Source organism: Leptonychotes weddellii, chromosome 8 (genome assembly GCF_054177405.1).
Source record: "Leptonychotes weddellii isolate Sample4059 chromosome 8, ASM5417740v2, whole genome shotgun sequence".
NCBI classification, from domain to species: domain Eukaryota; kingdom Metazoa; phylum Chordata; class Mammalia; order Carnivora; family Phocidae; genus Leptonychotes; species Leptonychotes weddellii.
In genome coordinates this window covers 27,463,232-27,478,857 of record NC_138376.1, presented here as the reverse complement: position 1 = coordinate 27,478,857, position 15,626 = coordinate 27,463,232, and the positions used below count along the sequence as shown (strand labels likewise).

The 15,626-nt window shown below is 49.6% G+C and overlaps 1 protein-coding gene across 7 annotated transcripts; it reads left to right on the top strand.

Moving 5' to 3' along the window:
- The first annotated feature begins 1,493 nt into the window (after positions 1-1,493).
- Positions 1,494-14,975, top strand: LOC145722994 (uncharacterized). Of its 7 annotated transcripts, XR_014147638.1 has the most exons (6): positions 1,512-1,589; positions 3,270-3,459; positions 3,628-3,809; positions 6,582-6,708; positions 7,377-7,500; positions 8,956-9,523. XR_014147638.1 is itself a non-coding variant. In XM_081828117.1 (5 exons), the coding sequence occupies exons 1-5, from the start codon at positions 1,551-1,553 to the stop codon at positions 7,812-7,814; spliced, it is 501 nt and encodes a 166-aa protein (XP_081684243.1). In that variant the 5' UTR covers positions 1,508-1,550; the 3' UTR covers positions 7,815-7,885. The 7 variants fall into 7 exon arrangements, 1 of the variants encoding a protein (XP_081684243.1); XR_014147636.1 differs by lacking the exons at positions 3,270-3,459; positions 3,628-3,809 and adding an exon at positions 7,120-7,253 and having other exon boundaries at positions 1,494-1,589; XR_014147639.1 differs by lacking the exon at positions 3,270-3,459 and having other exon boundaries at positions 1,494-1,589.
- The last annotated feature ends 651 nt before the right edge of the window (positions 14,976-15,626 follow it).

Here is a 15,626-nt window from a genome sequence, read left to right as displayed (position 1 = left end):
TTCTGGAACAGATCCGTTTCTCTTTTTTTGTGGGGGGAGGGACATTTTCGAAAAAACTTGAGGGTGCCTAGGTGGCTCAGTTGGTTAAGCGACTGCCTTCTGCTCAGGTCATGATCCTGGAGTCCCTGGATCGAGTCCCGCATCGGACTCCCTGCTCAGTGGGGAGTCTGCTTCTCCCTCTGACTACCCCCTCTCGTGCACTCTTTCTCAAATAAATAAATAAAATCTTAAAAAAGAAAAAACTTGAGGGGCTGTTGATAGGTAATAATAGCAACTGAGTGAACATATATACTGAGGAATTATTCTAAGCCTTGGCTTATATCGTCACTTGCATCCTTGCGACAATAGTTTGTTTTGTTTTCCCATTTCTGGAGAGGAGCTGAGGCTCAGATTGGTTAGTTAGCATACCCCAAATCACACAGCTAGACAGCACCGGGGTTTGATCCTAGATTTGACTAACTCTAAAACCTACACTTTAATCATACTGTCTCCCTGATGCTGAAACTTGGCAGAGGGAGGAAGGAACTCCCTTCCTGCTGAGCTTCCTGACAAACTGTTAAGTGGCAGGTGAGGATACCAAGTAACCTTGAGATCTGTTGGTGAGGGACGTTGGCACACAAGGATCTTCAGGTGCTTCCGATCTGCAATTCTATCTCTTTAAGACCCAGAGCTCCCATGCCAAGGCCGGTCCGCGATCCTTGGAGATTTCAGGGGTGGGGAAACTGGATTGAACGCGCTGACATACAAAAAGCAAAAAAAGACCTCAGCATTTTTGCCTCGCCTCGGTGGCTCCTGCCTTTTTTTTTTCCCCTCTCACTCTCTCATTTATTTATTACTCTGCTACTCCCTGGCCAGGCTGCTGTGTCAACACTGATAAAAGCAAATCTCCCCACAAACAGGTGCAGCCAGAGCTGCCCCTTGGACAGCTGCCAGGGAATGTGATCGCTCAGCTGAGGTGACCTGCCCCTGCCCAACCCCCTTCTCGGGTTCCAGCCCAGGGCATGTGTCCTTGGGCAGTTAATGTCTGTGTGTTCAGAGCCTGGTATCTCCGTTGGCATCACAGACTCAAGATAGCAGATGTGGTTGGGGTGGGGTGGGTCTGCGCGGGAGGCGGGGGAGGGGGGTCCTCCAGGAGTATCTATTTATTCTCCCTTTCGGTTTCTTCTGAAATTCAGATACTACTATGTCACCAAGTTCCTCCTGCAAGTATCTGAAAATATTTCCTAGGAATATCACTGCCTGATTTTCCTAGGTAACATTATTTTTTTTCCAGGCCTGCCCATTTCCGAATTCACACGTACGCTTGTAATGTAATGATCCAAATGACATGAGCTGAGTACCCCCTAGGGCTTCCTTGTGGGGGGGGGGTCACCTAAATAAACATGTGGTGAGCCAACCCTTTCCAGAAGGCATTTTGACGCTACCAAGCCATGTGACTTTGACTCTGGTTTGTAAAAGATGATATTTCATCTCCCCCCCACCCTCCCGTTTCTGTGTTTGGTCCCCAAGCATCATTTCCCCTCTTCCCTAGGGCACCAGCCTTTCCGGAAATGCCCTCGCTCCGCAAGCAGCCTCCACCTCCCCGGGAGGTAAGAGGGGGCACCCAGGCGGTGGCGGCACCGGGCGGGCCTGGGGCCGGGACTGGGCGGAGGGCGGGGGCCGCAGCCGGAGCCGCCCAGCCGCCCTGCGGCCGCCGAGCAGCGCGCGGCTCCGGGAGGGGAGGAGGTTGCTATGCAAATGCGCCTGGGCCGGCGGCCCCCTTTACCCAGGGGCCCGCTGGTTGCCAAAACAGACCATTCCCCAGAACAGTCGCCTAGAAACGGGCGCTGTCTCGGCAGCCTCTGTGCAGCGGCGAGCCAGCCGCGCCGCCAGGAGGAGCTGGGTCAGGGTGTTCAGACCTCGGCACCCCCTCCCCACCCAGTCTCCACCTCAGGGAGGGGAGTGGTGGCTTGGGCCCCTCCTTGGAGCAGGGGAGGGCACTAATTGGATTGGAACACTCCAGAAGCACATCAGCGGCTCCTCCCTGGGGGAAAGGAGTGTGAGGGGGAGGCTTCAGACTGTCTTTGTGATGGGTCTCAGCCTCGCCCTCTCTGCAGCCTCGCCCTGACTTGGTCACCCCACCAACCTCTGCCCTCCCCCCCACCCCAGCACCTTCCTAGGTCACCACAGCCAGGGCGCGGTGGAGGGGAGGGGGCCGATAACAACCAGATAACCACCCAAACATTCTGCCATGATGAGGAGGGGCTCACGATGTTAGAGCAATTCATGGAAGATACAGGGTCTGACCTGCTTTGGAGGAGTTAGGGAAGAATGCAGGTTGCTGGTGGCTCCCAGGCCCCTTCATCTTCCCCCACCCCCACCCCCAGCCCCTCCTCTTCTCTGCTGCCTTGCCCCCTCTCACCTGGCCTCTGCCGCCTGGCCATCCCCATGCCCTGGGAGCTGGGAGCGGGGACCTTTTCCTACCTTATTTGGCAGTAAGAGAGCTTGTCATTTAAGTGTGTGTATCTTGCCTCTTAACAATTAAATTACAGCATAAACTTCTAAAAGGCAGGACCCATATAATTCCGTGACGGCACACCTTGACCGTGAAGGACAAGCTTGATTGTAACAGATCCACTCGAATGTGGTGCCCGTGATCTTTATCACCTTGGGAGGCCTCTAATGTTGCCTCTGCAGCAACTGTTCTAGACTGGTTTTCAGAGACTACTTAAAACCCCACGAAACTCTGGGATTGGGGAGGGGAGGAGATTCAGTGACAGCCTGAGTGACATTAGGCCAACAGGTGGGCTACAAAGAAAGCTAGTGACTCCCCAGGATGGCATTCCCTGTGGTCCAGATGCTGCAGGCCAGGAGCAGAGCATGAGTCCGACGGGGGTGGGAGGACAGCTTTGTACTTGCCTGCTAGGCAGGGGAGTCTCCTTCCTTCAGGATCCACAGGAGGCCTTGGGAGCCTTCTGGACCCTATAAACATAAGGTCTTCTTCCAATCTTGTTTAGTAAAGCAGCATGTACATGTGTGATTTCTCCCTTCTGTGTCTCCTTCCCATCCTCATGTATTGAGTGCCTACCGCCAGGCACTGGAGATTCAGAGAATGATGAAATTGATGCCATTCTATAGTTGTAAGGAGAAAAACAATGCCTAGCGTAAGGGACATTTGCCATGCTTTCTGGTCACCAGTACCTTTTGATTAACTTTCTGGTGCTTGTGGGTTTTCCCTAGATCATAAATCTCACTTTTCTGAAGTAAAGCCCAGAAATTTACTTTCCCAGACCCCTTTGCAACTAAAGTGTCAGCACATGACCCAGGCTCCACCAATCAGATGCATGCACATGAGGTTTTTGATTTGGAAGCGAGCAAGAGGAAGCAGGCATCCTGGAGAAGGGGGCCGGAGGAGGCATCCGGCCTTCAGAGCAACGGGAGGGATGTCCTGCGGTCCAGTATCCACCATTGTGGAAGGGGGTGAGTTGAAGCAAGTTGCAGAATTCATGCTGATAGCTGCCATGGTGGCTTGGCTAGAAAAGTACCCTGGGGTGGTTTGAGCATCATCTGGGCTGGTTCTGCGCTTCTGTGCCTATCTTCCCTTCTGGATTCTTCTGTGAGCCCCTGAAAGTTTTGTTTTATTTACAGATTTTATTTGTTTATTTGAGAGGGAGAGAGAGCACGTGAGTGGAGGAAGGGGCAGAGGGAGAGAGAATCTGGAGCAGACTCCTCAGAGTGCGGAGCCCAATGCAGGGCTCGATCCCACGATCTTGAGATCACAACCTGAGCTGAAATCAAGAGTCGGTCGTTCAACCAACTGAGCCACCCGGGTGCCTCTTGAATGTTTTGGTTTTTTTTTTAAAGATTTTATTTATTTTTTTGACAGAGAGAGACACAGCGAGAGAGGGAATACAAGTAGGGGGAGTCGGAGAGGGAGAAGCAGGCTTCCCGCTGAGCAGAGAGCCCGACGTGGGGCTCGATCCCAGGACCCCGGGATCATGACCCGAGCCGAAGTCTCAATGCCCAACAACTGAGCCACCCAGGCGCCCCTTGAATGTTTTTTAATAAGTTCCTTTTCTGTTAGAGTGGATTCTGTTGTTTGCAACTAAGAACTCTGATACGGATGGATGAACGAATAGGTGGATGATGGATAGGTTGAAGGGTGGGTGGGTGCATAAAGGATGGATAAATGGGTGGATGGGTGGGCAGGCACCAAAATATGGAGTGATTTTTTTGGTGGAAGAGGATGAGACTATAGGTTATTTTTTCTCTTTGGTTCTCTGTATTCCCTTTTCCTTCTCCTCCTTTCTTCTTCTTCTCTGAAAGCATGTTACTTACATAATAATAGTTATCAGAGGGGCACCTGGGTGGCTCAGTCAGTTAAAGCATCTGCCTCTTGGGTTCAGCTCAGGTCATGATCTCAGGGTCATAGGATTGAGACCCAGGTCAGGCTGTGCACTCAGCAGGGAGTCTGCTTGGGATTCTCTTTCTCTCCCTCTCCCTCTCCCTCTGTGCGCGCCCCTGCCCCATGCTCTCTCTCTCTCTCTCTCAAATAAATTTAAAAAAATAATAAATTTATCGGAAACCAACATCTAGAAATGCTCATAGCACAGGGAAGATAAAAAGCCAACCCTGAACACTTAGGGTTCCAAGCCAGTATGAGCTCTGAGGGACCCTGACTCTGGACTTAAGTCCTATCCACTGTCTCACGAAGCCTGCCCTGACCACGAGCAAAAAGCCTTCTCTTTCTCTTGTCCTCTGAACCCCACACCCAAGGCTGTACCCACCAATCCGAGGCATGCACTGGCTCATCCTGCTTTGTGACATTTTCCTATTGTTACCCAACAATCCTATTTTACCTTGAGCAAGGATGACACATGCACTTGTGACTCATCCCATATTGTTCTGCCCTCTCCCGGCTCTGGACTTCAGCGGCTCTGACCGTCCCTCGACTGGCAAGCACCACAACTGTGTTCTGCAGCTGTTTTTCACATGTCATGCCCCATTGCCCAGCACAGACTGTTGGTTCCACGAAGGCTGGGACTGCAACTTACGTGATTTTTCTAAACTCCATTCTCCACAGCTTTGTGGGAAGGATTTGAAGACATGCCTATAGAAGATGAGGATCGTGTGGTTTCTTTTCACCTTGATGACTTTCCATAGTAAACTTTTTTATTTTTATTTTTTTTTAAAGATTTTATTTATTTATTTGACAGAGAGAGACACAGCGAGAGAGGGAACATAAGCAAGGGGAGTGGGAGAGGGAGAAGCAGGCTTCCCGCTGAGCAGAGAGCCCAACTGGGGCCTGGTACCAGGACCCTGGGATCATGACCTGAGCTGAAGGCAGACGCTTAACGACTGAGCCACCCAGGCACCCCCATAGTAAACTTTTTTTATTTTTATTTATTTATTTATTTATTTTTAAAGATTTTATTTATTTATTTGAGAGAGAGAGAATGAGAGAGAGCACATGAGAGGGGGGAGGGTCAGAGGGAGAAGCAGACTCCCTGCCGAGCAGGGAGCCCGATGCGGGACTCGATCCAGGGACTCCAGGATCATGACCTGGGCCGAAGGCAGTCGCTTAACCAACTGAGCCACCCAGGCGCCCAGTAAACTTTTTTTAAAAAAGATTTTATTTAGGGGTGCCTGGGTGGCTCATTGGGTTAAATGTCTGCCTTTGGCTCAGGTCATGATCCCTGGGTCCTGGGATCAAGCCCTGCATCAGGCTCCTGGCTCGATGGGGTTACCTGCTTCTCCCTTTCCCACTCCGCCTGCTTGTGAGAGAGAGAGAGAGCATGAGTGAGGAGGAGGGGCAGAGGGAGAGGGAGAAGCGGGCTCCCCACTGAGCAGCTTAACCATCTGAGCCACCTGGGCATTCCAGCTTTCCATAGTAAACTTATTATTTTTAAGTAAGCTCTATGTCCAACGTGGGGCTTGAACTCATGACCCCGAGATCAAGAGTCGCATGCTCTACAGACTGGGCTAGCCAGGTGCCCCATTCCATAGTAAAAATATAAGCTTTTGCAGGTAGGGCCCTTTCCCTCCCCCACTCCCTTTTTCCTTCCTTTCTTTCTTCCTTCCTTCCTTCCTTCCTCCCTCCCTCCCTCCCTTCCTTCCTCACTTAGTAAATGTCTGTGATGTGCCAGGTGTTTACGGTTTAATATCAAGAAACACATATAAATAGGCAAATAAGTGAAAAAAAAAGTGGCAGAAGAGCTTGAATAGCCAAGTGTGCAGGGGAGAGGAGTGTGATTGGTTGGGAGTGGAAAAGGCTTTTTCATAGGAATAATATCAAGTGGGGGCGCCTGGGTGGCTCAGTCGTTAAGCGTCTGCCTTCGGCTCGGGTCATGATCCCAGGGGCCTGGGATCGAGCCCCGCATCGGGCTCCCCGCTCGGCGGGAAGCCTGCTTCTCCCTCTGCCTGCCGCTCCCCCTGCTTGTGTTCCTGCTCTCGCTGTCTCTGTCTCTGTCAAATAAATAAATAAAATCTTTTAAAAAAAAAAAAAAAAAAGGAATAATATCAAGTGCTTATTCTAGGACAGCTCTGTTCTCAGTATTTAACATATGCTCACGGCAAGTACTATTGTTACTTCCATTTTACAGGTGAGAAAACTAAAGCCCTGGGACGTTTAGGGTTGCTGCAGAGCTGGGACGTGCACCTGGGCCTCTGGGTTCTAACATCAATGAGCTTCAGTGCCGCACCATACTGCCTGGAGCAAATTCTGGAAAGGTGAGTAAGTGATCACCCAGCCTAGAGGCCTTCTACATAGTCCAGGGAATGGCACCCAGGCACGCAATAACAAGTGAGAACCCACTACCACAGCCTTGGATGTTAGTTCTCTTTTGTTTCTCGAAAGGTAATTTCATTGCAAGTTCAAACCTCTTGCATTGTCTCCCCTCTAGACCACTCTCTCCACTTCTGGTCTGCTTCTTATACCCCAACCGCTCTAAAGGCTCTTGGGCATCTAGAATCAACCTTGCCCTCCAAGAGAAAAACACATAGACCCACATACCCTGCGGGCCTCCCCCCCACCGCCCTGTCGCCCTCACCAAGCCCCTTGGCTCCCAACGATCCCCCCCGACGCTACTTTCCCCCGATGCCATTGGATTCCCCCCCACTGTGCTTTGACCGCGGAGACAGACTTGGGAGCTGTGTCCTCCTCTGAACTGCTCCGGCATTGGGGTCTCAGCCAGCTGCTGCCTGCCCAGGGGCTGCAGGGTTATTACAAGAAGTCTCGGTGTCTATTTGTACTCCAAATACCGTCTGCCGGCTGGGTAAGTAACGTCTGGGTCTAACTGGGCTGCTGCTTTTCAGCTGTGCTAAATCCCTGGTCGTTTTTCCACTGCGAATTTCCCCGGTTGACTAAAACCCTAAATAACAGCCCCTTTCATTTGCAGGATTGCAACAATTTCCGAAGTGGGGGGGAGTCCTCCTGCCGGAGCAGGTTGGAAGCCACTGAGCCCGGGCTGTGGAGGTGGCATGTCATCCCCCCTCCACAGGGACCGAGTCATGAGACCTGAGGTCAGGTTCCAGCCCCTCCCTGGACTGGTTGGGTGATCTTGGGGGCAGCCCCGTGTGACCTGGAGAGCTTTGGTTTCCTCATCCCAGAGCAGAGATGGTGAACATGATTTGGTAGGATTGTCAAGAAGATTCAATGAGTTAGATCAAGGGCTTTGCAAACTGTGAAGTGTGGCACAGATGGAGGGATTGTTGTGGTCATCCAAGAAACTGACACATATTGTCAGCTTCTCCAGGGCAGGCACAGTCCCCTCAGTGACACCCCTCACCCCCATCACCTCTTGCGCTCAACGCAGGTTGATGAGATGACCTCGTAAAAACACCTCTAAGTGACTGGCACAGTGGCTCAGCACACAGAAGGGGCTTAATAAATGGTAGCTGGTATGTATGCATGTGCCTCGGTTCAGATCTTCTGTCTACCCCTTGCTGGGCTAGGGAGTGTGACCGCGCGGACAGGCCCTCGAGTCCTCGTGTACCACACGGCTGAGGAGACGGGCTGGTTGGTGAGCTGTCTGGGCACCAGAGCCAGGCACAAACCACGCACTCCGTGGGCAGCAACTCTTGTTTTACTATTATTATTATTATTATTTTAAGATTTTGTTTATTTGTTTAGGAGAGAGCACACACACAAGCAGGGAGAGCGGCAGAGGGAGAGGGAGAAGCAGACTTCCCGCTGAGCAGGGAGCCCGATGCGGGGCTCGATCCCACGACCCTGGGATCATGACCTGAGCCACCCAGGCGCCCCATGTTTTACTATTATTTACTGAGCGATGCTTCCAGAGGTGGCGTGAGGAGGTCACCGGACTGGGAAGGAGGAAGGAAATCTTAGCTCCTGGTCTTGGTTCAGAGTCAGCAAGGCCTTCAAAGGCAGCGAGCCGCTCAGGCCCAGCCTCTCAGGGTCAGCACAGATGTGGTGGCCATGAATGCCTGTGCACATCCCCCCAGCCGTGGGCTAGCTCCCCAGAGCAGACCTTGTTGGGTAAAGGGGCGCACATTGAACGTGTGGATGAGTATCACAGTGGTCCAACATGCATACGTTCCTGCTTGCATTCTTTCCTGTCAGAGCAAAAGAGTCTGTCTCCCCATACCCTAACCACCCTACATTCTTTTAAGTTTCAATTTTATTAATTTTTTGACTAGGTCATATTTGCAGATGGCACAAAATTTTAAAAGGTGTGAGAGCCTGCGACTCTTGATCTCGGGGTTGTGAGTTCAAGCCCCACAGTGGGTTTAGAGATGACTTAAAAATAAAAAAATACAAAATAAAAAAAGAAGGTGCAACGGGGCACACAGAGAGAAGCCTCCTCACCCTGTCCCAGCCATCCAAGTATCTTCCTCAGAAACACAAACAGCCTACCCGGCAAGTGGAAAATGATACCTGGCTAAATAAATCTAACCATTTAAAGAAAATTTTATGTTTAAATATTTTTAAAAAAGAGATTTATTCATTTATTTTAGAGAGAGAGAGATCGTGGAGGGGCAGAGGGAGAGGGAGAAGGAGAGAAGCAGACTCCCTGCTGAGCACGGAGACTGAGGGGGGGCTGGATCCCACGATCCACGAGATCATGACCTGAGCTGAAATCAAAGGGTTGGACGCTTAAACGACTGAGCCACCCAGGTGCCCCAAGAAAATTTTATGTTTAAAAAAAATTTTTTTTAAAGATTTTATTTGTTTGTTTATTTAGAGAGAGTTGGGTGGCAGGGCAGAGGGAGAGGGAAAGAGAGAATCCTGAGCAGATTCCGGCTGAGCACAGAGCCCAAAATGGGGCTCGAGCTCACAACCCTGAGATCATGACCTAAGCCGAAATCAAGAGTCGGACACTTAACCAACTGAGCCACCCAGGTGCCCCTGTTTAAAAATTTATTTTAGGGTGCTTGGGTGACTCAGTTGTTAAGCGTCTGCCTTCGGCTCAGGTCATGATCCCAGGCTCCACTGGAAGCCTGCTTCTCCCTCTCCCACTCCCCCTGCTTGTGTTGCTGCTCTCGCTATCTCTCTCTCTGTCAAATAAATAAATAAAATCTTTAAAAAAAATAAAAATAAAAAATAAAAATTTACTTTATAACTGGAAGTTTGTACCTCTTAATCCCCTTCACCTATTTTGCCCCTTTCCCCCCCACCTCCCCTCTGGCAACCACCAGTTTGTTCTTACTATAATTTTTATATGAAAACAAACCAGAATATATTTTAGAGTAGAATATTGCATCTGCATGAACTCTTAAGATAAAAACAGAGACTTCAAAGAAATTTTATGTTCAAGGGTGGGGTCAAGGAAACCTGCTTTTGGCTCTGCCTCCTACCTTCTCATGGGGGCAAACCTTGGTGCAGCTCTGAGTTCGTCTATAAAGTGCAACCTTGACGATGTCCCTGCTCTTCTCGGTGTCATTGGGGTTCCCCTGTCACCCCAGGCACCTGTGTGCCATCCTTCCCTCGCACCTCTTCCCTACCATGACTGGGCCACCCCCTTGTTGCTTGACCTTCGGTACATCACCTCCACTCGGGGCTGAGGTTTTCCTCACTTGCAAAAAGAGGGATTGGACCAGGCCCATTCCGGGTGAAACATTCCAGGACCAATCAACTAATTCACATTAAGGTGTAGATGACTGATAACAGCTTAATGTATTACCTCTCCTGTGGGTGGGAATATTTTAAGAGAGGCCATTTCTCATCCCCAAAGAATGAACGTGCGTGGTGCAATTTCAGGAATGGTCACGGGTGGGTGGGGATGATGTGGGGAGGGGGGGTGCCCTTCCTGGCATTTCTCCAGGGGTCCCTGGGGGGAGGGGGCGCTGCTCCAGCCAAGGGTGGTGTCAGCCCTGAGGGAATGTGCCTGTTGGTTTCCCTCCAGAACTTACACCACACGGATTTCTCTCTGGCAGTGGGCAAGAGCAGGATTTTGTCCTACAGAAAAATGCCTCATCAGGGAAAGCCACGTGTGTGGCCCAGGAAACTACCCTGTTGCCCCAGGGGACGGGGTGCGGTGGGGCACTCAGCAGCTCGACTTCCACGTTCCCAGGGCAGTTCTCATCCTGGGCAAGTGAGGAGAGCTCTGTTGGAGGCCCGTCAGCTTTCTGCCGGGGCAGGTGGTCCCACCGCACCTGGATTCAAGACATCTGCTTTTCACCCAGGGAGAATGGCTTTGCCAGATGCTGTCTGGTTTCCTTTTCTGTAGGAGGTTTGGTTTGGCTTCTGAATTTTCAGGGAGGGCATGAGAAGGGGGTGGCCTGCAGCCACCATTAGCCCATCAGAACTAAGAAAGGCATGTGACTCTTGATCTCCGGGTTGTGAGTTCAAGCCCCATGTTGGGGGTAGAGAAAGCAGGAAGGAAGGAAGGAAAGGAAGGAAGGAAGGAAGGAAGGGAGGAAGGAAGGTAGGAAGGAAGGAAGGGAGGAAGGGAGGGGGGAAGGAAGGAAAGAAAAGGAAGGGAGGAAAGAAGGAAGGAAGGGAGGAAGGAAAGAAAAGGAAGGGAGGAAAGAAGGAAGGAAGGGAGGAAGGAAAGAAAAGGAAGGGAGGAAAGAAGGAAGGAAGGGAGGAAGGAAAGAAGGAAGGAAGGGGAGTCAGTCTGTGCTCCAGGCAGGAGAGTGGTTGGGTGGGGATGGAAACCTAGGGTGATGGTCAGTGGTCCCCACTCTGTTGGCAGTGCTAACAGGCTCAGCCCAGCCTGGGGATGGACACGTCTCACTCTCCACCGGAATCCCCACCATCTTACCCCTTCCTCTTCTCTGGAGCAGCGCAGCTTCTGGAGACTTGTCAGCGCTTAACCCATGAGCCTCAGCACGGGGCACACCGAGCCCTAGACCCTCCCTGCTCAGAGCGTGGTCTGAGACTAGTAACATTGGCTCCCCCCGGGAGCCTCTTGGAAATGGCGAATCTCGGGAGCCAGGGTAGGCGACTGAATCAGAATCCGGATTTTTACAAGATACCAAGTTGATTATATTAATGGGCATTAATGTTTGAGAAAAATTGGTCTGGATGATGCATGCCTTGCAGAGGTAGGAGGAAAGAAATAGAAGCTCCCTGGAGGGAGGCCTCCTCTGAGGGGAAGACTCGTCCACACGCCTGGTTCAGTGGAGGGAAGGAACACAAAGGAAAAGGCTAAGGAAGGCACTCCAGGAAAACATGCTGAAATAGGCAGGTGCCTTTAACGTTTTTAGTTTTATTTTAATTTTATTTTTCTTGGCAGTTCACTTACACAGTTGAAATTCTAAAGATGCAGAAGGGTATGTCAGACAGTTTCTTTCCCACACCTGTCTCCCAGCCACTTCCTCTCTCAAAAGCAACCTATGTTACTAGGCGAGAGGTATAAGATATTATGCAAATAAAACTGTGAGTGTGTTTTTAACTCACCAAACCCCTTTTAAAAAATTCAAATGGCAGTTCACCATATACAGTGTCTAGACCTTGCTTTTTTCTTTTAAGATTAATTTTTTTAAAAAAGATTTTGTTTAGGGGCGCCTGGGTGGCTCAGTCGTTAAGCGTCTGCCTTCGGCTCAGGTCATGATCCCAGGGTCCTGGGATCGAGCCCCACATCGGGCTCCCTGCTTGGCAGGAGGCCTGCTTCTCCCTCTCCCACTCCCCCTGCTTGTGTTACCTCTCTTGCTATGTCTCTCTCTGTCAAATAAATAGATAAAATCTCTAAAAAAATAAAAAATAAAAAATATTTTGTTTATTTATTTGAGAGAAAGAGAGAGAGAGAGAAAGCACGAGCAGGGGGAGGGGCACTGGGACAAGCAGTTTCCCTGCTGAGCAGGGAGCCCGATGTGGGGCTTGATCCCAGGACCCTGGGATCATGACCTGAGCCGAAGGCAGTTGCTTAACCAACTGAGCCACCCAGGCACCCCCGAGGGAGAGAGTCTTAAGCAGACTCTACGCTGAGTGCGGCGCCCACCTCGGGGCTCAATCTCACAACCCTGAGATCAGGACCTGAGCCAAAACCAAGAGTTGGACGCTTAATTGACTACACCACCCAGGCGCCCCCAGACCTTGCTTTTTTCACTTAATATATCTTGGAGATCATTCTATATCATATCTAAAGAATGCCCCAGGTTGTATTTTAGCTGAATGTTAGTCCACTTTAAGAAGAGACCTTAATTTATATTGCCAGGCCCCTACCAATGGACTTTCAGCATATGTATCTATGTACGTGTAAGTATGTATGTATGTATGTATGTATGTATGTATGTATTTTTATGCAGCTTAATCTGAGACTGGTAGAAACTGGAAGGTCCAAATTCCCACCCTGCTTAGGAATTTGTTCAGAGCATCCTACTGCACTTGGGAGACACAGGTCGATGTCGCCTCCTCTGGGAAGCCCCACCTCCCTCTCCCTCCCATTACCCTTGCCCAGAGCTTTGCCAGGGCTCTAATTACATGTGAGTATTTAGGCAAAGGCGTGATAACATCTACCTTTGTATCCTCTCATCCCGTCCCATCCCAGAGCATAGTAGGTGCTCAACCGAGATGAACAGAATTGAATTGACCATCCCTGAGAGGAAAATGCTCCAAATCCTGCTGCCCGATCCTTCTAAAGACAGAGATTCCACTTCCTCAAACGCCCATTCTGCCTTTGAGAGGCTGTATCAAATCCTCGGATGAAGCAAAGTCTGTCTACCCATGACTTTTCCCTCAGGTTCTAGTGCATCTTCTCAAACAACATGGAAATTGAATCCCTTTTTCAGATATTTAAGATCTTTCTCCAAGCCAAATTCTCCCAGTTCTTTGTGGGTCCTGGTTCCAGATCCTTCCCCTTCTAGCTTTTTCTTCCATACACTTTTGGCTTTGTAATGTCACCTTAAAAAAAAAAAAGGATTATTTATTTGAGACGGAGAGCGAGCGAGCTGGGGGAAGGGCAGAGGGAGAAGAAGAGAGAAACCTCAAGCTGACTCCCTGTGGAGGTTGGAGCTGGACGCAGGGCTCAATCCCACAACCCAGAGATCATGACCTGAACCGAAATCAAGAGTCGGCCCCTGAACCAACTGAGCCACCCACGCTCTTTTTTTTTAAAGTAAGCTTCACACCCACCGTGGGGCTCAAACTCACGACCCCGAGATCAAGAGTCTCACGCTCCACAGACTGAGCCAGCCCGGCACCCCTGTCATATGACCCTTTTTAAAAGTGCTCTCTGACCACTACACACTTATCAGAATGGCTCAGATTCAAACACAGGCCCTAGCAAGTACTGGTGAGCTTGTGGAGCAAATGGAACTCTCCAGCTGCCGGCGGGAAAACTGGACAGGTACTTTGGCAAAGAGCTGGCAGGTTATTTAAAAAGTTTAAACATATCGCCTAGCCATTCAACTGCAAGATATTTAACCCAGGATAAATGAAAGCGTTTGTCCATTTAAGGACAAGTGTTCATAGCGGCTTTATTTGTAATAGCCAAGATCTGAAGACAACCTGAATGTCCATCAGCAGTGAATGGATAAACAGACTGGGGCACATCCACGCAACAGAACACTAGCCAGCGGGGCGCTGGGGTGGCTCAGTCGGTTAAGTGTCTGCCTTCGGCTCAGGGTCCTGGGATCGAGCCCCGCATCAGGCTCCCTGCTCAGTGAGGAGCCTGCTTCTCTCTCTGCCCCTCCTTCTGCCTCTCCCCCTGCTTGTACACGCTCTCTCCCTCTCAAATAAATAATATCTTAAAAGAAAAACCTTAAAAAATAAAAAGGAATACTAGGCAGCAAAACAAACAAAAACCAAACGAAACCTATTGCTATACTTAACACTGATGAATCTCAAAATAATTATACTGAGTAAAAGAAGCCAGCTGAAAACAAACAAGAGTCCATGCTGGGTGATCTCATTTGTACAACAATGTAAACAACGCAAACAAATCAATAGTGACCAGAAATACCTTAGCGGTTGCTGGGGGGCTGTGGAGGCAGGACGGATCAGAAGAAGCACAAAGGGCACAAGGAAACTGTGGGATGATGGTTTTACAGGTTATAAATATGGCAAAACTTCTCAAATTGTAGACTAAAGTCTACATGCACATGCAGTTTATTATAGGTCAACAATAGCGCAAGAAAGCTGTTTAGAGAGACTGCTATCTGGAACTGGCCACATCCTCTTGATGTCACTGACTGGTGGGGAGCACAGTAGGATAGTTAGCTCCTTGAATGTGGTCACTACACTCATTGGTGGAGCCCGAGGTTATGTGATCTCTTTTAAGAGTTCTATCACTGTCCTTTAAGTTCAGCAGAAATGCCAAGATTTTGATGTCATGAACATTTAACAAGCCAGGTCTCCTCTAGCTCTACTGTGAATTGTATCAAGGTCTCTTACCCCTTTCATGTTCATTTTGTTGGTGTAGTCGAGTAGGAGATGGCATGGTGTGGTGGAAAGAGTATGAACTTTGGGGTCAGATTCCTTTGACTGGAAGCTCAGGGTGGGTAAATTACTTAGCTTCTTTGAGTCTCGATTTCCTCATCTGTAAAGTGGGTCACTATTTTTTTCTTTTTAAGATTTTATTTATGGTGCACCTGAGTGGCTTAGTCAGTTAAGCGTCTGCCTTCAGTTCAGGTCATGATCCCGGGGTCCTGGGATTGAGCCGGGGGGGGAGTCCGCTTCTCCCTCTCCTCCCAGCTTGTGCTCTCTCTTGCTATCTCTGTCGCTATCTCTCAAATAAATAAAATCTTTAAAAAATATTTTATTTATTTATTTGAGAGAGAGAGCACAAGCAGGGGGGAGGGGCAGAGGGAGAGGGAGAAGCAGACTCCCTGCTGAGCAGGGAGACAGATGCAGGACCCCAAGATCATGACCTGAGCTGAAGTCAGAAGCTCAACCAACTGAATCACCCAGGAGCCCCAGTGGGCCCCTATTTCTGATCTCATAGAGGTGTGACAATTAAATGATACATAAAGGAACTCAGCACAGTGCTTGGTCCATTGAAGTACTCAATGAAGAGAAGCTAATTTTATAGCTGCATCACTCCTTCCTGTCACAATATTTTGAAATCATTGTTCTGTGTATGCCAGACCTCTCATCTTATAACATGCTGTCTGTATTTGGCTAGCAGACTACACGCCTTTTTTGGAATTTCTTTTTTTTTTTAAGTTTTATTTAAGTAATCTCTACACCCAACGTGGGGCTCGAACTCACAACCCTGAGATCAAGAGTCGCACACCCTTTCAAC